Consider the following 23,164-nt stretch of genomic DNA (forward strand, 5'->3'; position numbering starts at 1 on the left):
ATAGATTCCAGCTCTTCAGGAATTGTTATCATGTCTTCAGAACTACTAGCAGACAATTTAAATTTGTTCACCCTTCTCGAGATTTCCTCAGTGTCCATTGTAGAAAGATCCTGATTAGAGAACCAGGAAGAAACCTACCCTTGATAGGAGATCTACCCACGTCGAAGCCCTAGAAGAGAAACGACGAGAGAAAAAAAGCCTTAACTGTAAATAAGATCTTGAGCCAAATAAAACATGATAAGATCTATCTTAGTGATTTATTTTAATGTTATTTAAACTATTTAAATATGTTTTGATATTCATTTTCATATTAAATGTTCCAAATTCAAGTTTTATAGAAAAATGAATCTGATCAAGATCAATCCCAATTTATCTTTTTTAGATTTAACACTATTCAAATTTTAAGCACTCCATTTAACCTCAACTCAATTGTGTTTAAATCCAATTTAATAACATGTGTTTGGACAAAAGAATTCGAAAAGATGAAATCTTTGATGTTAATTTAATAAAATTGTTTTCGTAATTTTTAAATTTTCAAACCATTTTAGGAAAATTCAAAAACGAGAAATCTTGGTAAGTTATATTGCAAATTAATATTGTTCTTAGTTCTTAATTTTTTCTCATGATCTTTGGGCATGATAACGAAGAAATTCATTACCTCATCGTCGACCTCTCTCTCCAACTTCTTCAAACCCTCGCTGCAAAATCACAGCCCAAGAAAAATTATCTGGGAATCCAAAGTCGCAATAAAGCATCAGAAATCGAAATCTCATGTCAGTTTATAGCAGAATCCCATACTCCCTCCTCCTCCACCATACAAACACCCTAATTTCGAATACCATAAAAGCCTCATCTTTGTTACGGTCACCAACCCACAAATTGTTCTTCTTTAATCCCGTTACGATGCAAAGAATACCTACAAAGAAACCCAATTTTTCCGCTCCGCCTTCGGTTTCTCTTCAACCCGTTGAAGAGCTGCCACCTAAGCTACAGGATATTATCAATCTTTTCCAGGGAGTTCAAGAACCAAAGGCCAAGTATGAGCAATTGTTATTCTATGGAAGAAACCTGAACCCTTTGGAGTCTCAGTATAAAACCAATGATAACAAAGTGCAAGGTTGTGTTTCTCAGGTGTGGGTCAGAGCATACCTTGATAGTGATAAAAATGTTATCTTTGAGGCCGATTCTGATTCTGTTCTCACTAAAGGGCTCGCTGCCTTGCTAGTTCAAGGTCTATCGGGCCGGCCTGTGGATGAGATTGTGAGGGTATCACCTGATTTTGTGGTGCTTTTGGGGTTGCAACAGAGTTTAACTCCTTCTCGGAATAATGGATTCTTGAATATGTTGAAATTGATGCAAAAGAAGGCTTTGCAGCTGTATGTCGAAGCTGAAAAGGCAGGAAATTCAACTGGTGAAGAATTTGGAAAAAGACCGGTTGAAAATTCAAATTTGGAGCCGAATGATGGTGGTGGAGATGATGGATCGAAATCTAGTGAAACTTATACTGGTATTGATTCAGGCAATGGAGGTTTGTTGGGCAGTAGAGGGATGCGGATTAAAGAGATGCTGGAGAAAGAGCTCCGGCCCTTAGAATTGGAAGTTGAGGATATATCTTATCAGCACGCCGGGCATTCAAATTTTCGAGGAAGTGACGCTGAGACGCATTTCAATGTAAAAGTGGTTTCTGAAGAATTTGAAGGGAAAAGCTTGGTTAAGAGGCACAGATTGATTTACAGCTTGTTGCAAGACGAGTTGCAGGGTGGATTACATGCTTTGTCGATTGTGGCAAAAACGCCAGCCGAAGATGGCAATCCGTGAAGTAATCTTATCATGGTTAAGGTTTAATTTTACTTTCTTTATAAACAGATACTAATTCACTGGAATAAAATTGATGACAGAATATGTGTTCTTTTCAAAGATACAACGGATTCCTAATCGCTTTACACTTTATCTTGATCACGTATGATACATTTATAGTAGCTTTGCAGCGAATTAATTGCCTTTATTTTTTGTTTCCAATCTTGAAATCCTTTAGATGATTCTATGGTTTGTTATTTGTCTATGATCTGCCAGTGTTGTGCGTTGATCTTCATTCCTCTTGCTTAATGATATTTGGACATCTAGTGGCTGAGTTTCATCTAGTATTTTTGTCATGGGGACCTTGGTTCATGAGTGCTAATCATTTATGCTGATTTAGAGGCTTAGTATTGGTGTCAGTTGAATAGGAAACTAGAATTTATTGAGTTTAATTCTTAGATATTTATCCTGTGTAGGAAAGCATTGATTCAGAAGTATATTATTGAGGTGGCACATTCTTGACTGTGTAGTTAACCTTTTGTTCGAAGCTTATCTCGCCACCATCAATTATCTGTTTACTTTTTCATTTTTTTAAATGGTGACTTCAATAGATTGCGGGGATATATCTATGGTATAGCACTACAGTTATAGGAATCATCTTCGTACAGAAATTCTGTTGGAAAAATGAGTTTAAAATCTCTCGACACTTTGGTTACATCTCTACTCATGTTGATTAGCACCTTTTTTGAATCACTTGAAGACTTTATAGATCTAGGGTAGTCATGCTTAACGGGTGGGCAGGTTCTGTGCCCTCCATACGGAACCAGTCACATGACTGGTTCGGTTTTGGTTCATTCTATGGGTTACACAGAGTTTACTGTTCATATTTCCATTCCTGCTTTTTCATTTGACAAAGTTGGATTGATGTAGTTTCTTCCTCTGATTTTAATTGATTAATATTACAAATCATTCAAGGGCCTTGAGTCTGAAGTACAAAATATTGAGGATAAAAGCGATATAAAATCTAAATACACTCTTTAATTTATTTTGAAACGAAATATCAAAGCACGATTCAATATTCTTGAAGAGTCTCGAGTTCCTAGCACTCCAAAGAAAATAGAAACTCACTGACATTGCTAGAATGCGAGCCTTAGCTAGGCAAGACGATCCCAGGTACGCTTTTGTAACTTCCTTCAAAATTGTTTAAACATCAAATTTTTTCTCACACAAATTTTATACCTTTTAATCAATTTTAACAAAGTTATTTTATTTGTTAAAGAAAAAACACACAGATTAACCACAATCCCATTTGTAAATAAATATTGCATATATAATGAATGGTGAAGGGGAGGAAAAAGTGGGAGAGGTAATGAACAGAAGTGTCTCTCCTTCCCCAAATCCATCTCTACCTTTTTGCATGAAATACTTCCTTCTGGCACGTTCTAGTTTGGCTACTATAGAAAATGAAAACGATTCCAGTTATAAAAGCATCTTCATCGTAGCCGGACAAAGCAATATGGCCGGTAGAGGATATACTAACGACAACAGTACTTACCCCTGGAATACTCTCTCCAACCCGCAAATTCTCATGCTCGATGCCAACCAGACATGGAAACTGGCAGCTGCCCCGGCCTTAACGTAGGTATCGACAAAGAAATTTATGGGAGTTGTGGGAGTAGGGCCCGCAATGCCGTTTGCCAATAGAATCTTGATCCAGAACCCGGGATTCGGGACGATCGGTCTGATCCCTTGCATGCATGGCAAACAAGTATCATGCAGTGGATGAAAGACGACGTTAGCGGTCATTATGTAATGCCCGAGAATTAATTCCTGTAATCAGACGGTGATTAACTGAGGTGATTGAGGTTATAAGAACTCAAATGACGAGGCCGGGCGTCGGTGCAAGAAAAATAAGAATTTTGTACAGAACCTTCGGCGCTCGAGCGGTAGAAAAAGACCGCCCGAGCGCCAACACACCATAAGTAAGAAAATTGGACAGAACGTATGGCGCCCGAGCGGTAGAAAGTTACCGCCCGAGCGCCAATGGAGATAAGCTAGCCTTCGGACAGAAAGTGCCGCGCTCGAGCGGTACTTTCTTACCGCTCGAGCGCGAGACGTGTAAAAGGCAGAACGAGCCACTCGTCTTTTTGCACGAATCCTTCAGTTTTAAAAGAAGAAAAACGAGGATAAAGATCGAGAAAAGGGTTCGGGCAAAGGGTTGAAAAATCCTTACGCCTTTTGGGAGAAATCCGTCCGTCTGATTTTGAATCCGACTTCAGTACTGTGTTCCTATCAACACAGGCTACAACTGGACGTAAGTTTTATTACGTTTAGACATGAGTTGAATTTATGATGTTGTCAGAATTGAATAGGATTCATATATGATGTTCTTGTCATGTTCGACATCGTATAATTGAAGTCAGATTGAAGAACAGATTGTTTATGTATTTGTTATGATTTTCAGAATGGATTTGACTGAGATTTTATATCAGATTCGTATTGTTATTGAGATTATCATTTGTATCAGTATTGATTTCGAAGTCTGGTATTATATTTGTGAGGTTTAGACTGACGGGGTTATCGAGACAGTATTGTTATGCCGTCGAAACATCAGTGGAGTCAGATTGTTTAGATTCAGAAATGAATTCGATTATGTCGTGATATCATTGTTATGAATCAAATTGTATCTGTTTCGATATTGATCAGATTATATACAGTGTTGAATATTGACCAGAACAGATTGTGTATTGAGTTATTCATTGACACAGTGTATTGGTTATTGTCATTTCAGATAAGATATGGACAAATTCGACTTCGAGACGTCTTCTTCATCAGATCAGGAAGACAAAGGTATAATTCATGTGATATTCGGGAAGCATGACTCAAATTAGATTAATTTGAGTTTCCCAATAAAATCACATACTAGATTATTGTTTATATTGTTACTTGATTATGCTTTGATTATAGAATTGTATTCAAGCAGGTAAGATAATTGTGATATTCAGTTATGAATATGATTATGCTTGTTTACAGATTGTTATTCATTGCATTTAAGATAGGAGAGTCTTTGACAGGCATTGTCAAATAGCTAGACGTTTCGGCGTATCTCAGCATAGGAGTAGGTATTACTCTTATTGCCGCCGTTGATACAGCTCAGACCGAAGTCTAGGAATGAGACGTTCATTACCCCGATTGGAGGGTAGGTAGTGACGTCTTATTCACCCCGGGATCCCTAGAGTTATAGATCGAGTCAAGTCTAGACATGATTTGATTAGGACTTCATAATTATATGGATGTGGTTCCTAGATCATGGGACCCATCGTTATTGCTTTCAGTTGTGCTAGCATGTTTTATGATTTAGATTGTTTATATGCATGTTTATCTGATTTGAGTTGCATGCTTAATTTCATAGATTATGAAATATTATATTGTGTTTATACATGACGGCATGTTTTATGAATTAGTTTATTTATATACATGCTTACCATGTTTTATACTGGGATTTATTCTCACCGGAGTTATCCGGCTGTTGTCTTGTTTTGTATGTGTGCATGACAACAGGTGGGGCTGAATCAGGGTCGAGATGATGATGAGAGGAGACGAGTTTAGCGTGGTGATTCCGGACTTACAGTAGACTTGATTTTACTACTTGAACTTTAGTAGTTGAACCTTAGATTAGATTGTTGTATTTTTAATACTGAAATGTATTTTTATACAGACATGTATAATATTTAGATTCCATTACCTTCCGCAGTTATATCTTAAAACGAAAAATTTTAGACCCTGTTTTATCTTAATTGATAATTAAATCCCAAAGATGATTAGCGTCCGGGTCCCCACAACAGGTGGTATCAGAGCATAGATCCTTTAGGAGAAGATAATCAGAGCCAATAGTTTCTTTAGAGATAGATCTTTAGATTGAGATAGTTAGAACTGATAGATCTTTTAGATTGACTTAGATGGAGTTAGAAGAGAATGAGCGGGGTAGATGAATTTTCTTTCCTTGCATGTGTGTGCTAGCATGAGATTACTTATGATGTTGATTTACATTGTGATGCTAGCATGAGATTATGTGTTACTGCTTTTAGATACATGTTTACCTGATTATGTGAATTAGATTGGTATTATGTATCACTGAATACGAATCAGATCGGATTCATGACCAGCAGTAAGATGGTCAGGAAAAGATTTGAAACAGATTTGTGGTATGGGATTACTAATGTTTGTGGTAATCAGATGTACCTCCCCGAAGGATTTTGGAAACAGGCAGTACATCGTATGAGCAGCCATATATACCAGAACCGCAGATAGATGTGTCAGCGACTCCGATGGAAACCAAGTTGGCAGAATTTCAGTTATTTCAGCCGCCGATTCTGAGTGGTACAGAGACGCCTGAAACGTGTCAGCACTGGGTTGAGGACATAGAGATATTGTTTGATCTACTGGATTGTACAGATGACCAAAGAGTTAAATTGGTATTTCACCAATTACAAGAGGCTGCCAGAAGTTGGTGGATTACAATCAAAAGAGTATTAGCATTACGTGGTACTGTGATCACGTGGGAAGTCTTCAAGACTGAATTCTATCAAAGATTTTTCTCCGCCTCGTACCGAGAAGACAAGAAAGCAGAATTTGAGAATTTAAGTCAAGGTCAATTGAATATTGATGATTATGCTGCTAAATTTTCTACTCTGTTGCGTTTTGCTCCTCATATGGCTAGGGATGATGAAGCTGTAGTGAATCAATTCGTTAGAGGATTGAATTCGGAGATAGTTGCATTCATGAATCTACAGCGACCCTATCACTTTGCTGATGTCTTGAGTAAAGCAAAGAGATCAGAAGAGAGTTTGATTCGACAATTAACGAGGTTGTGTGTGAAGCAACCCCAGATACCACAATCCCCTTCGAGATTTGAACGTGGCAGCACGAGTGGAAAGCAAGATTTGCTGAAAGCTCGGAAGAAATAGTTTAAGAAGTTAGGCAGTGGTTCCTCCAGTTCCAGTGGTTCCAGTCCGAGTTATACTGGAGTTTATTGCGCTCAGTGTGGAGGGAGACATCCCACCGAACAATGCTAGGGAGTGACTGGTAGATGCAATATCTGCGGACAGCATGGGCATTTTGCTAGAGTGTGTCCTCAGAAGGGTTCCCAAAGATTCTGGGGAGCAGGACCATCGGGTGGCAATGCGTGAAAAACAGACCCAGAAGTTACAACAGGTATCATTTTTTTATGATTATATTGCATACGTATTGATATATACTAATGCATTCGTTATGAGTATATGTGAATGAGTAGTATGGAGATATGCTGTATCTGTTGGGTCTGTGTATACTGTAGTATTGATTCCTTGGCTGTTGAGGAATATGTTGATATCAGAAATTTCTGTGACATATTATATACTACAGTTAGATGAGGATGGGACTGGATTAGATTATGATGTACTTGTAATTGTCTGATTTGGACTGCATTATTGACATGTATATGCTAAACAAGTACAGAAATATCGTAGAAGTGTTCCAGAAATGATGAGATTTAGACCCGATCTAGTTGATAAATGAGGATTTTCGATCCAGAAATCCTCAGAAATTGTAGGGTTTAGGACTCGATTATTACAGAAAGGAACAGATGGCATCCTTATGTATTCAGTAGATCCACTGAAATCGAGCCTAAAATTTGATATTAATATCATAGTTAACTGGTGTTTTCTTAGATAAGATGTCAGATGGGTTCTCTATCAGAAAGAATTGAAAGAATTGACAGATTAAAGTATGGGCTAACGAATCCAGTTGATTGTGTATTTCTCTTGAAGACATTTTAGTTCTGTTTCTAGATTGACAGATTATGTGTTCAAGGGTATTTTGAGGAAGTATGCTTGTTATATCTATGATTCCGGGATATATCCACAGCATCTGATTGTTTATATTGAATATTTGAAGACTGGGTTAAATATTCTGAGAACTGTGATTATTGTATACAGCACTGGGTCAGGTAGGGATCCGAATGCAGTTATTGATGCAGGTTTATATTCAGATTATGCGGTATCAGGAATATCAAAATTAGCAGAATGTCAAAGATGTCAGAATTTTATTAGCTGGTTTGAGCGGATTGTCTTCTTCTGATTTTCTTATTCTCGTATTGCTGTATATCTGCTGAGTATTGTTATTGTTCTAAATCAGTATTTGAGACATTTTATATTGGTTGAGAGTATATTCTATTTGCAGATGAGATATAGCAGTTGATCTGGGCAATATGAAGATTTGGTCAGCCAGCCAGAATTTATTATGTTATGAGTTTTTTTTAAACTCACTAGATCTGTATAAGTTCTTTCTATTCAGAATTCGATGTGATATTACCGTTATTGTGAATCAGTGTAATACAGTTTATTGTAAACAGTTGAAATCAGAGCAGAGTATCGTTTACAGTAACAGATATGTGACCGTGTGTTTGTATCAGACAGACTACTTCTATTGTGTGATGTCAGAATGTTTCAGAATTATTTATAACTTTTGATATGGGTAGTCAGAGCCGATTACCAGGTAGGTATTTCTTATTTATTTTCTGTTCTTAACTGATTTTGTACATCATAGTTCGAATCTGAAATCTCAGGTATGTCAGAAATGCACAGTAAGGGATTCAGGTTTCATTCCGACATTTCAGAATGTGTGATACTCGAACAAATAGTGTTGGTATAGACAGATTTGATCAGTTCTAACAGCCTTTGTACCGACAGGTTGGTAAAAATGGTACTGATATGTCTGGATCGCTAACAAAAGAAGCCAGAAAGCTAGGAATTAGAAGATTATTACCGACTTGGTATAATCCTGCATAGAAATGGAAGTACATTTCTAGGACTGATGTAATGAAATTACCGCCATTTTCTTCAGATTGGGATATGGTATGATTGTGATTGATAGATTGTTCAATCTATATCGGGTAGTTTGTCAAGATGATGTACAAACAGAACTAGGTGACAGAGATCCCTGTCAAAGAAATAGTCAGATTGACTAGAATGATGATTTCGAGTAGAGTATATCAGAATATGATTACGATTAAGTGTGTACTTGTGGTAGATTATATCATCAGCTCTCTCTGGCAGATTGTTCACAAAGTGACAGGTAGTCGGAGTGTCTTGTTCAGATATTGAAAGATATTAGTAGAACTTTAGTGCTGAATGTTAGCACTAGTTATCAAAATAATTCAGAATGGATAGATGTAGGAAACCAATGTCGGATGATGACGATTGGTATTTGAAACCGAAGATGGCATAGGTCCTTGATTGGGATAAAAAGATGGAATAGCAACTACAGGTGGTATTGCTTTGTTATGGATTGCAATTGGCGTATATGGGATTGAGTTGGCTAGTGAAATGAGTTTGGATGTTAAACTCTATTATACATTTCTTCTCTTATATTTGAAATTGATTGCTTATGAGTTCGAGGACGAACTCAGATCTAAGAGGGGGAGAAATGTAATGCCCGAGAATTAATTCCTGTAATCAGACGGTGATTAACTGAGGTGATTGAGGTTATAAGAACTCAAATGACGAGGCCGGGCGTCGGTGCAAGAAAAATAAGAATTTTGTACAGAACCTTCGGCGCTCGAGCGGTAGAAAAAGACCGCCCGAGCGCCAACACACCATAAGTAAGAAAATTGGACATAACGTATGGCGCCCGAGCGGTAGAAAGTTACCGCCCGAGCGCCAATGGAGATAAGCTAGCCTTCGGACAGAAAGTGCCGCGCTCGAGCGGTACTTTCTTACCGCTCGAGCGCGAGACGTGTAAAAGGCAGAACGAGCCACTCGTCTTTTTGCATGGAAGTGGATGTATATATATATATATACACGAATCCTTCAGTTTTAAAAGAAGAAAAACGAGGATAAAGATCGAGAAAAGGGTTCGGGCAAAGGGTTGAAAAATCCTTACGCCTTTTGGGAGAAATCCGTCCGTCTGATTTTGAATCCGACTTCAGTACTGTGTTCCTATCAACACAGGCTACAACTGGACGTAAGTTTTATTACGTTTAGACATGAGTTGAATTTATGATGTTGTCAGAATTGAATAGGATTCATATATGATGTTCTTGTCATGTTAGACATCGTATAATTGAAGTCAGATTGAAGAACAGATTGTTTATGTATTTGTTATGATTTTCAGAATGGATTTGACTGAGATTTTATATCAGATTCGTATTGTTATTGAGATTATCATTTGTATCAGTATTGATTTCGAAGTCTGGTATTATATTTGTGAGGTTTAGACTGACGGGGTTATCGAGACAGTATTGTTATGCCGTCGAAACATCAGTGGAGTCAGATTGTTTAGATTCAGAAATGAATTCGATTATGTCGTGATATCATTGTTATGAATCAGATTGTATCTGTTTCGATATTGATCAGATTATATACAGTGTTGAATATTGACCAGAACAGATTGTGTATTGAGTTATTCATTGACACAGTGTATTGGTTATTGTCATTTCAGATAAGATATGGACAAATTCGACTTCGAGACGTCTTCTTCATCAGATCAGGAAGACAAAGGTATAATTCATGTGATATTCGGGAAGCATGACTCAAATTAGATTAATTTGAGTTTCCCAATAAAATCACATACTAGATTATTGTTTATATTGTTACTTGATTATGCTTTGATTATAGAATTGTATTCAAGCAGGTAAGATAATTGTGATATTCAGTTATGAATATGATTATGCTTGTTTACAGATTGTTATTCATTGCATTTAAGATAGGAGAGTCTTTGACAGGCATTGTCAAATAGCTAGACGTTTCGGCGTATCTCAGCATAGGAGTAGGTATTACTCTTATTGCCGCCGTTGATACAGCTCAGACCGAAGTCTAGGAATGAGACGTTCATTACCCCGATTGGAGGGTAGGTAGTGACGTCTTATTCACCCCGGGATCCCTAGAGTTATAGATCGAGTCAAGTCTAGACATGATTTGATTAGGACTTCATAATTATATGGATGTGGTTCCTAGATCATGGGACCCATCGTTATTGCTTTCAGTTGTGCTAGCATGTTTTATGATTTAGATTGTTTATATGCATGTTTATCTGATTTGAGTTGCATGCTTAATTTCATAGATTATGAAATATTATATTGTGTTTATACATGACGGCATGTTTTATGAATTAGTTTATTTATATACATGCTTACCATGTTTTATACTGGGATTTATTCTCACCGGAGTTATCCGGCTGTTGTCTTGTTTTGTATGTGTGCATGACAACAGGTGGGGCTGAATCAGGGTCGAGATGATGATGAGAGGAGACGAGTTTAGCGTGGTGATTCCGGACTTACAGTAGACTTGATTTTACTACTTGAACTTTAGTAGTTGAACCTTAGATTAGATTGTTGTATTTTTAATACTGAAATTTATTTTTATACAGACATGTATAATATTTAGATTCCATTACCTTCCGCAGTTATATCTTAAAACGAAAAATTTTTAGACCCTGTTTTATCTTAATTGATAATTAAATCCCAAAGATGATTAGCGTCCGGGTCCCCACACATTACAACCAGTTGGTGTATAGGGCTGAGGTTGCATTGCAAGCTGGAGGCGAGATTAAAGCTCTTCTTTGGTACCAATGTGAGAGTGACGCAATTCACCATGAAGATGCTAAGCTATATGGAAGCAGATTGGCCAAGTTTCTTACCAATGTGCGGGCTGATTTTGGACTCCCGGACTTGCCGGTGCTTGTGGTACGTCAATACCAACATTATCTTAATTAATCCCGAATAGAATCGACTAAATAAAATTTAATTTTTCAGCCTAGAAGGATCTTTTAATTTGTGGCATTCACTTCGGAGCTAGGGAGATTTTTTAACATACTTAAAGATAACATATATTTTTTTAAAAAAATTATTAGTAAAAATTTAAGTATCAGTTGAGGGAGAGATCGTGTCTTTCAAGTTTCATCTAAACTATATTCATATGTGATTCAATTATAGGAAATATACATGGTATGCTAGAGCAATGTACAACATATATACAAATACAGGGTAAATAAATATTTTTATTCCACTAACAAAATCTTGTTGCATGTTAATAATTTTTATTGTCATTCTACCATCAGTATTTTCTAGTGATGTCAGTATTCGACAAAATAGGGTAAAAAAATCAAAGTTAATGCATCAAAATTATGAATAAATGGGATAAATTAGTCCACTAAAATTATTTTCTCAACAAAAAAAAAAAAAAAAAAAAAAAACTAACAAGCTATTAGTAAGACAACCCTTTCATGAGCTCATACCATTTTATTTTTTTAGTGAAATGAGTTTCATTAATAAATGTAAAAAGATAGTACAAATACAACTATAATCATTTTCAAGAACTTAGATATCATAATGATGTCATCTTTTTGATTATGGCTTTGATCACCTCCGACTTCTTATTTTCGAACACAGCTCATACTATTTTAAGATTGTGTAGAGAAAGTAAGACTGTTGACATGGCCTGTGAGCTGAAGCATAGAAAGGTCTATACTCGGACAGCAGCAGCCAGCATTCATCCATCTATTGAGCTCGTACATCTCAATCTAATGCTAGCAAGCAACAATATTTTTCACATTATCTTGTCTGATCAAAATGGCATCACGATTCTGTTGACTAACGTTGATTTTTTTCTAATTTCTTGAAATTTGTCTTAAATTTACAACATGGTCTATTGATTTAGGTGGCGATGACCATCGGAACGGAGAATACAAAATGATGGTGAGAGAAGCTCAGAAGGAAATAAAGCTTCCACACGTGGTAACGGTTGTTGCTAAGGGAGCGGAGATAAAATTTGACGATAAGCTGCATCTGAACAAGGTCGGATCAGTCGAAGTTGGAAAGAGACTTGCTGATGCCTTTCTCGATCGAAATTAATGAACAATGTTGAATACGTTCATCCCTTTTCACTGAATTATGAGAATAACGTATGTTGAATTGTTCATGGGAGAAATGTAATATTTATGAAACTTAAATGTGATTGACGCTTCATAAATAAACATTAAGCACTGTTAGTTCCATGTCCAGCTTTATTATATTTTTCGTTCAACTTCACAAGATTATAGATAGCTAGAAAGAAATGGAAGAGATAGATATTCATCGCTCTCGATCCATAATTGGAACTAATAAGTAAAGACATCGAATCATTGAGCACAACCGATCAGAATTCAGGTGTAGAACTAACATCGATAAAATATCTTTAGTGACAAAAAATATGAAGAATCATTCAACCCCTATATCTTGTTCATAACCAAGTGAGCACCATGTTGAGGTACAAGATATGTAAGATAGTCGGGCGCATGCGTGTAAGACGGTGAGAGCTCAAAGAAAAGCATTGTAGAATCATGGCCAGGGCGATTTTGGCCTCTAACATCGCGAACATTTGTCCAACACATATCTGAGGGCCCCAACCAAAGAGGAAGTACATACCATTTCCCTTCTTGGAAACTCCTTCGCTAAATCTCCCAGGATTGAAATCCATTGAGTCGTCCCCCCAAATTTCCCTGTCATGATTGAACATGCGTATTGGCAGTTTAACTTCCTCACCTGCTGGTATTGTTAAGTTCCCGAGCTTAGCTTCGTTATCAAAGCCTTCTGGTAACATATACTACCGCTGGATATAGCCTCATGACCTCGAGTAAATCATGGTAATCTATCATAAAGCTTTTCGTGATAAGAGGAATAAACCATGTCATGGGAAGATACTTCATATGTTTGATTAAAGTGCTCTTACAAGTTCCAAATGTAAAAAAAAATGACCCATATCTATCAAAAGAAGGAAAAACGTGTAGGAAATGACGACGGCCATAGCCTACATTTTTTACAAACGGTATAATGCGCCTCGACTTTAGAAAATTGAGAAACACATACGCCTCTTCTTTTGACTCTCGAGCTCCCGATAAACTCGGTTGATGAGATGCTAGCATTAGGGTAGTACCCTAATGCTAGATCCAAGGGCTCAAAATTGATTTGGCTATGTGGGGTCTATATAAATTTATATAGACCCCACATAGCCAAATCAATTTTGAGCCCTTGGATCTAGCATTAGGGTACTACCCTAATGCTAGCATGAAATAATCCGATAAACTCATCGATGATATGAGAAATGCCTATAAATAGCGGTGATTGAGGTCCCTAAGTACACACCTCATAAGAACAAAATACATCATCTATGGAGAGAGTTGGAGTGCTTAGAAAGCTTCAATCAGAGGAAATCAGAAAACTTACAAATCATTCGATGACATGAGGTAACGCTCGATCTACTTCTTCTTATTGTTTATCATGTCATAAATGTGTAAAAACATAATTTTGTTAAGATATTTCTAACATTTGTTATCAGAGCCGTGATATCTCTGCCTTGAAAATTTGTTTTCATTTTCTGAAAATTCTATATCATAAAAATTTGAAAAATTTCTTTTCGACATTTGCGTAAGAAGCTTGAAGATCGTATAAAATTAATTATCTGAGAACATCTTTGGAGTATAGCTGATACAAATAAATACCACAGGGCAATATCGGCCCGCAAATATTTTTCGTCAAAGCAGCTCGGGGGTCCCCCTAATGGTTTCTCGGTCGCCCGTGGAAGGCACAAAGTCTCGATGATCATCGTGTAATTAGGGTCAGCAACTAATGCCTCGAATTCGGAGTCGTCAACGTCGGTCGTTTCTAATAGGACGTTAATCGTGAATGAATCAAACAGGCACAAGCCGACCTCTAACAAACGATTTACCATCAGTTCATTCACTAGAATTAGAATAGAATTCCCTAACTACAGACACCACTGCCACCTTAGGTTGCTCGTCAAATTTTACCCATCATCGTCTCCCTAATTCCACAAGAGTCTCTGTGGGGACCCGGGCTCTAACTCAATTCTTTTGGGATTTATTGGATCTTTGCTCGAAAATGTGGGTCAAAATTTTGCTTTTAACATTAATTCAAATATAAAATCAAAGCATCACATGTCTTTATAATAATTAAACAACATCATGTACATACATGTCTGTTTAGTACAATCATACACTAGTGTTCAAATCCCAACTACAAACATAAGTAGTAACAGTCTAATAGGAAACACTAGAAATCTTCAACGTCCGAGATCTCCACGCTATCGTCAATCTCTCATCTAGCTCGAGACCCAGATCCTGCCCCACCTGTTGCCATGCACACATACAGACACGACAACAGCCGGATAACTCCGGTGAGAACATATCCCAGTATAAAACATGTATGCATGCAATGTAATAATCATGTACAAAGGCATAGCATATATCAGGTAACATGAATTAAAATCTAAACACATAAATGAATACAAATCTGTATTCAACATCCAATTCTTGACTCGATTCGTTTCTAATCTAGGGATCCCGGTGTGAATAAGACGGTCTGTCACCTACCCAACCACTCGGGGTGACGGTACGTCTTATTCCTAGACTTCGGTCAACTCTGTATCGAGGGTCTACACATAGAGAAAATCTGCTACTATGCGTCGATACACCGAAACGTCTAGTTTTGGCCGATCTGCCAATATCTCCTATCTCAGGACTCAATATAAATCAATAAACAAGACATTACATAATCAAATGTAATAACAATCTAGTATGTGATTTAGGGAAACTCGTATCAAATCTGAACCGAGTTGTGCAATCCCGTGACCACATGAATTATACCTTTCGTCGCAAAATGTCTGTCGAGATCTTGAAGTCGGAATGTTGAGTCTGACAATAACAACTCTGAAAGGTAATGTAGACATACATTCTATCAATATATATCTCAAGTAACTCATATACAAATCAATACTCGGTTTTGATACAATTCAACGGCATAACGGCGTAGTCTCGCGATATCGATAACTCAAACAATAATAATCTCTCATCAAAACCCAATGCAACATGCTCAATTCTTCCCATCCAAATTCGATGTACATACTTGAATTTCGAAATAATAGCATACGACATCCGTAATTCGATCCGGTAGCGAATATATCAAGTTCAACATATCAAGAACATAATATAAAGCTCAAATCTGAATTTCTTTCAACATGCATATTTCGAAACATGCTGCAAGGTAATAAAAAGTATACCCTTTTGAAGCTTATGATGCAAGGAACAAGAATCTATACTTGAATCAAACTTTGGATGGTTAAATCTTGCACAATCTTGCCTTTAAACCTTGAAGAAGCTTGAAGATGGTGAAGGGATTCCTCGGTTCAGTCTGCTAGAGTAGAAGAGTGAAGACTCAGCACAAAATATATATATATACCCTGCCATGTGTCAACTTAAGAAACAAAGGTGGCATTCTCGCATGCAGCACCGCAGGTGCGATCACCTAGCACCGCGGGTGCGCTCAGGTTTCGGCCTCATTTTTATTTGCTGGAATTCGACGACCGCGGGTGCGCTGGGTTTTTCACCGCGGGTGCGGTCCTTCTACCGCGGGTGCGGTACCAATATGAGCGCGGGTGCGGTGTCACTTCGGCCTGCATCACTAAATTCTAAATAATGCACCGCGGGTGCGGTCTTGTCTGAAGCGCAGGTGCGGTATGGCTTCGGCCATTCTTTCAAAAATTCTCATTTTTATGTCATGCATTCTCACCTCTTCAAATTTAACATCAATGACCACTGATAATTCTCGAGCCTTACAGTCTCCAAGTGTCTATCCTCGAATAGACGACGAAATCCCTTTTCAGCAATGGGGTTTCTATGCACCTTAGCATGCTCAAATCGAGCATGTGCCGAGTCATTCACAAAACGTGTTCTATCAAAAGATGAAGAAGAAAAGGAGGAACCGGGATTACCTCGTTGTTTCTTGGGAGCCATGGTGATAGAGTGTGGAGGTGGTGCCTTGAATCATAGAAGATGACCGGAGTGTTGACGATTCTTGTTTCCCTATGAAGATTGTTCCACCTTGTCGGGAATTTGAGTAGGGATCGACGTGCCTGCACAAGAAAACCGAAAAGGGGCGATAGGGTTTGTGAGGGATTCGGGGAAATTTCAGAATGAGAAAGGGGGAAGGGAATTCGCGATTTTAATTGCAGGAGCGATCGAGAGGTAAAAAATTACTGCTCGAGCGCCGAGCTCTCTGGAATCTGTGTTCGAGATAAGTGTTCGAGCTCGTTAAAACATAACTAACATAAAAAAAAATCGAATTAAATGCAAGATAAGGGAAAAAGAGGTAGTTCTCAATTTATAGTCGAGAGCTTGACTGTCGGTCAGCCTCAGTTCGGATAGTCTTGGAACCGGGTGATTCCAAGTTGTGGTTCAATTGTGCCACTCATGTAGTGCTTTAGCCGCTGTGCATTGACCGTAAATGTCTCATCCTTTCCGTCTTGCAATTCTACAGCCCCCGATGGGTAAACTTTGGAAATCACGAATGGACTAGACCATCGCGACTTCAACTTTCCGGGAAATAGTCCCAATCGAGAGTTGTAGAGCAGGACATTTTCACCTTCCTTGAATTCCCTTTCGATGATCCGTTTGTCATGAGCCTTCTTTGTTTTCTCCTTGTATGACAGTGCAAGATCATATGCTAGATTCCGGAATTCCTCCAACTGATCCAGTTGCAGCAGAAGTCGTTCACCTGTAGCAGTAAAGTTAAAGTTTAGTGCTTTTGTGGCCCAATAGGCCCGATGCTCTAATTCTAGAGGTAGATGACACGCTTTACCAAACAGTAACATATATGGTGTAGTGCTTATAGGTGTTTTGAACGCAGTCCTATATGCCCAAAGAGCATCATCTAACCTCACTGACCAGTCTTTCCGACTTACACCTACAACTTTCTCCAAAATTCTCTATATCTCTCGGTTCGACACTTCCACTTGACCACTCGTTTGGGGGTGATATGAAGTAGAGATCTTGTGTGTGACACTGTATTTGCTCAAACTTTCGGGTTGGTTTCTGTGTTTATTGGCAAAGTGCCTGGTTCTCTGCTCATGATCATTTTAGCCAACTGACCTATCTGATTCTCCAAGCCCTTTATTGATGCATCCTGGTTTTGAAATCTAGTCTCGGTGGCTGAAATGAACTTAGACATCATTTGCTCCAAACTAGATTTCTCATCTCGAGGCTCATATCGATACATCGGTTGCTTATTGTACTATTGTCCTCCTTGTGGTCGAGTCTGACTGCCTTGACCACCCCATGAGAAGTTGGGGTGTTTTCTCCATCCAGGATTGTATGTATTTGAATAAGGATCATTCCTTGGATGGTTTTGAACCCCCACTTGATTCGCCGGTGCCTCCTCGTTCACATAGAAATGAACACTATTTTGACAGTCCTTAACATAGTGTTCTCCTCCGCATTTTTCGCAAAATATCTCTTGCAGGCGCATTGCTGTCCCGTTTACGTTCATGCTGTCTATTTTCCTGTTAAGTGCTTCTGATTGTGCAGAGACAGCTGAAAAATCAGTTACCTGATTTACTCCTGCATTCTTTCGCTGAGTGTTCCTCTCAGATTGAGGGTGATAGCCGCTAGCAGCCATCTCCTCTAGTAACTCGTATCCTTCCTCGGCCGTTTTCCTCAACATATCTTCCCAAGTTGTGATTGAACCTACAGGCAAACAATTCAACCAAGATTTAGCTTTATCACGCAAAGAGAACGGAAATAAACGTATTCTAACAGCATCATATGAAACTCCATTAGATTTAAAAGTATCGCAAATTTCTAAGAAGTCGACGATGTGAGTGTTCGGATCATCTAGCGCATTCCCCCCAAATTGGACAGTGTTCTGTATCATTTGAATTATGGCTGGCTTGATCTCAAACTGGTTTGCCCTGACGGTTGGTCGCACTATTCTTGGACGTGCTCCATCAAGCGATGGTTGCGCATACTCAAGCATGGGTATGCCCCTTGGCTCTTCGACCCTTAAATCTTCGTGATTCTCCTCCTCACGCTCGTTCATGTTCATTATGTCATTAAGCCTCTGCTGTTGTCGTCTCCTGCATAAGGTTCTTTCAATCTCGGGATTGAATATCTCTAGTTCAAACTCTAGAGACCTTGGCATGCACAAGAGAGATACCTATGAAGGAATCAAAGGTGTCAAACAAAGTAAAATAGAGAATGCTAAAGCAAATAATCGAAAATAAAATTGTAGATTAACAGTCCCCGGCAACGACATCAAAAACTTGCACTGCGGAATCCTTAATAAAAATATGATTTTGTATGCTCAAAAATTAATCGCAAGTGCACGATGTCGAGTAATAGTATAATGTATATGAATACGAGTATCGTTTCACTGAAGACTCTATGTGACAATTATTATTTTCAGTTATTAAATCTTTAGCAACGAAAATTGTGTGGGAAACCAAATTTCGGAGTTTGACAAACTGAATAAACTAACTGAACTATGAGACAACTGAATATTTAACAACTGAAACCAGCTGAACAAATGAAGAAAACTGATCAGTTGGAAACCGATCAGTTAATATACTCAGCCGCATAAGTTTCAGTCAAAACATATCTCAACTGAATGCTTCTCGGGAAAGAACATTCAACCGACAAAAGGACATAGTAAACAGCAAATGAATATGGAAAGCCGCACCTAAATCATTACAGCATAGAACAACGTATTTCGCCTACTGCAATTAAGACGCCGTATGACAATCAATGAAGAGAACATTGCCCAACAAATGATGAAGTGGCATTCAACGGATACTAGAATTCAAATGCATATCAAAGTTACCGTTGAAAGAGAAGTATAAATATGACTGAAGAACAGCAGAAGAAAGACAGACGATCATTCAATCTTAAGCTTGCTGTTACTCTGTCAAAATCTTAGCTCACTTTCATTTGAAAGGCTACAATCTGAGCTTATTAGCATTCTCTAAAAGCTGTTAGATTCAACTGTGCTAATATCAGTTACGTATTGAGAATATTGTGTAGAACTAAGAGTTTCAGTTTTGGCAGTTGTAAGGCCAAACTGAAGTGGGTCTGTACAAGTGTTGTACTTGATCAAAGTCTTTTAGTGAATATCCTATCATTGTGATAGAAGGGGTGACGTAGGAGTAATTAAATTCTCCGAACATCCAGAAACAACTCTTGCATATTTCTTTCAGTTTCGTATTCTATCTTTCAGTCAGTTACTTTCCGCAACTACTCTAGTTTAACTGATTGTTATTGACCAACAAGATTCCGAGATTCAGTTTGTCACTAAACTGAACTCAAATATTGTTAAAGAACACTTTTAAGTGTAAGTGTTTATTAAACCCCCCTTCTAAACACTCTTGTTACGACAACCGATCCTATTAAGTGGTATCAGAGCAGTTGAATCTTGTTCTTGAATACTTTTGATCTATAAATCTGCTAGCATGACTTCATTCAATAAAATTCCTATGTTCTCAAGAAAAGATTTCGATGACTGGAAAATCAGAATGCAGGCTCACTTAGCTGCACAAGATGATGACATGTGGTATGTCATAACAGACGGACCCATGAAAATTCTAAAAGCAAACACAGCAATTGCCATAACTGAAGGGGCACCACAGAGAATTCAAAAGCCCAGAGAAGAGTGGACAACTGAGGACAAAAGGAAAGCTAATCTTGACAATGTGGCCAAAGATACTCTATACAAAACACTGGACAAAGCAACCTTCAACAAAATAAAGATGTGCAAAACAGCAAAAGAAATTTGGGAGAAATTGATTCAGTTATATGAAGGAAATGACCAAACAAAAGAAAATAAACTCTCAGTTGCTGTTCAGAAATTTGACAATATCAAAATGAAGGTTGGAGAATCAATGAATGAGTATGATGAAAGGGTGAGCAGTACTGTAAATGAATTAAATGCACTCGGAAAAGTGTATACCAACAAAGAGGTTGCACTAAAAGTGATGAGAGGTCTTCCAAAGGAATGGGATGTCAAAACTATGGCTATGAGAGAATCAAAAGATTTGAACCAGATCGAACTTCATGAATTATTTGCTGATTTAAAAGCTTATGAATTTGAATTGCAGAACAGAGAAGGAGAACCATCTACTCCTACAACTACAACTGCTTTAGCAGCTGTCAGAACTGAACCAACTAGTTCAGCCGAGAAATCTGCTGATCAGTTAAGCAATGATGCTATGTCATTATTCATCAAAAAGTTTGGGAGGTTCATGAGAAAGAACCAAGGAAACTTTCAGAAGCAATACCAGAGAAATAATTCCAAAGAAGAAACAAATGCTTGCTACAATTGTGGCAAAACAGGTCATTACATTGCTGACTGTCCTAAACCTAAAAAGGACAGTCAAAGATCAACTCACAGAAGAAAGAAACCATAGGAGCATAAGAGAAGACCCAGAGATGATAAGAAAACCTACAGAAAGAAACACGAAGTTCTATTAGCTGAAGAGAACAAATCCAAATGGGCAGAAACTGATAGTGACGAATCAGAACCAGAAATCTCATATAGCTCAAGTGATGAAGAGGAAGTCAAATGTCTAATGGCAAATGATACTGAAACAGAATCTACAAGTCAACAGGTATTTGATTTTAGTTCAACTGACTTTACACGAGAAGAACCCATTTTAACATTGCATGAAATGGTAAATGAGTACCAGAAACTTGCATCATCATTTGAGGAAATAAAGTCAAAGCAAAATGATCCATGGACAACAAAACCAAAACTGATGAATCAGTTGATATGTTGAGTCTAAAAAGGGAAATTGCTGAGCTAAAAGCAGAGAGAAAGAAAGATCAGTCACTGATCCAGAAATTGATCCTTGAAAATTCAAAACAGACTGAACTCATTCAATCTTGGAATAAGTCGTCTACTGCATTGAATGAAATGCATAATTCACAAAAATCAGTTTCTGATAAAACTGGTTTAGGGTTCAGTAATCAAGGAGAAACGTTTTCAAATGATACTCAACCAAAGCTGACAATGAACAAAGGAAAGTACATTCAATTTGTCAGATCAACGGTAGAACAAGAGAAATTTGAGCCCAACAAACTGAATGAAAAACCTATTGAGAATATGTATAAGGCCAGAAGACATGGAGTTGGTTACAGTCCAAAAATCTCTACTGACTCAGAAAATCATTCATCAAAAAGATATAGCAAGAATTATTCAAACTATTATAACTGCAAACCAGTCCAGAAAAGATACAGACTAAACAATCAGTTGAACCAAGCTAAAATACATACTGTATCATCTATACACTATTCACCAAGCACACAAAAACCGAGAAAAACCATTTGGAATACAACAACTGGAAAGTCAGTTAGACTAATCCAAGTATGGGTTCCAAAGGGACTAATAAGAGTTGGACCCAAATAGATATGGGTACCAAATCATATTTTGTGTGTGTTTGCAGGTAACAGGTACAAATAAAAATTCAATATGGTATTTGGACAGCGGCTGCTCACGACATATGACAGGAGATGCAAGTATGCTATATCAACTGATCAAATATAGTGGTCCAAACATCAGTTTCGGAGATAATTCCAAAGGTAAAACCGTGGGTAAGGGTAAGATTATCCATGGTAACTTTACTATTAAAGATGTTTTATTAGTAGAGAATCTGAAGTTTAACTTGATTAGTATCAGTCAGTTATGCGACAATGGATTCTCGGTAAAATTTGATAAAAACTCATGCTTAGTTAAAACATCAACTGATAAAATCATACTAACTGGCAAACGATGTGGAAACACATATAAAGTCAGTTGGAATGAACAACGTCATGCACCAGTCTGCTTCATTGCTTCAAAATCATCTCAAAACTGGTTATGGCATAAAAGGTTAAATCATTTAAACTTTAAATCCATTGCTTATCTGAGTAAACATGAACTTGTAACTGGTTTGCCCAAAATAAATTTTTCAAAAGAAAAACTTTGCTCAGTATGTCAGTATGGAAAACAAGTACGATCTTCTTTCAAAAACAAGGGCTGTAAATCTTCATCCCGATGCTTAGAACTATTGCACATGGATCTCTTCGGTCCAATACCAGTCATGAGCTTAGGGGGAATGAAATACACCTTGGTGGTCGTAGATGATTTTTCAAGATTTACTTGGGTTATATTTCTCAAATCCAAAGACCATACGGCTGCACAACTGATTAAACTCTTCAAAAGACTTTTAAATGAAAAATCAGTTGGGATTGATCGAATCAGATCTGATCGAGGAACTGAATTCATCAATCAAACACTTTCAAGCTTTCTAGAAAATGCTGGAATCAAGCATGAGCTCTCAGCAGCAAGAACTCCTCAGCAAAACGGTGTAGCTGAGAGAAGAAATCGGACCCTTAAAGAAGCTGCTAGAACAATGCTTGCTGATTCTGGAATTTCTCAAAGATTTTGGGCAGAGGCAGTAAACACTGCATGTTATACTCAGAACAGATCAATGATTAATAAGAATCATATGAAAACACCATATGAGATCTGGCA

The 23,164-nt window shown here is 37.7% G+C and overlaps 2 protein-coding genes across 2 annotated transcripts; one reads left to right on the plus strand and one right to left on the minus strand.

The window, feature by feature from the left end:
* The first annotated feature begins 609 nt into the window (after nucleotides 1-609).
* On the plus strand, nucleotides 610-1,950 carry LOC140838896 (sufE-like protein 1, chloroplastic/mitochondrial). Its single transcript, XM_073205511.1, has one exon. It carries the CDS (start codon nucleotides 772-774, stop codon nucleotides 1,816-1,818), a length of 1,047 nt encoding a protein of 348 aa, XP_073061612.1. The 5' UTR covers nucleotides 610-771; the 3' UTR covers nucleotides 1,819-1,950.
* Nucleotides 1,951-17,018: 15,068 nt separating this feature from the next.
* LOC140839028 (uncharacterized) lies at nucleotides 17,019-17,881 on the minus strand. The gene is made up of 2 exons (XM_073205656.1): nucleotides 17,755-17,881; nucleotides 17,019-17,380 (listed from the first exon to the last, which is right to left on the minus strand). The coding sequence occupies exons 1-2, from the start codon at nucleotides 17,879-17,881 to the stop codon at nucleotides 17,019-17,021; spliced, it is 489 nt and encodes a 162-aa protein (XP_073061757.1).
* Between the last annotated feature and the right edge of the window lie 5,283 nt (nucleotides 17,882-23,164).

The sequence above is a fragment of the Primulina eburnea genome, chromosome 8 (genome assembly GCF_022965805.1).
Source record: "Primulina eburnea isolate SZY01 chromosome 8, ASM2296580v1, whole genome shotgun sequence".
Classification (NCBI taxonomy): domain Eukaryota; kingdom Viridiplantae; phylum Streptophyta; class Magnoliopsida; order Lamiales; family Gesneriaceae; genus Primulina; species Primulina eburnea.

Bases quoted from the DNA above. Each gene is read 5' to 3' on its own strand.
- LOC140839028 (XM_073205656.1), bottom strand. From the start codon at position 17,881: ATGTATCGATATGAGCCTCGAGATGAGAAATCTAGTTTGGAGCAAATG. The intron at 17,381-17,754 runs GTCAGTTGGCTA...TTACTGCTACAG, and splicing joins GGGCTTGGAGAATCAGATAG to GTGAACGACTTCTGCTGCAA.
- LOC140838896 (XM_073205511.1), top strand. From the start codon at position 772: ATGTCAGTTTATAGCAGAATCCCATACTCCCTCCTCCTCCACCATACA.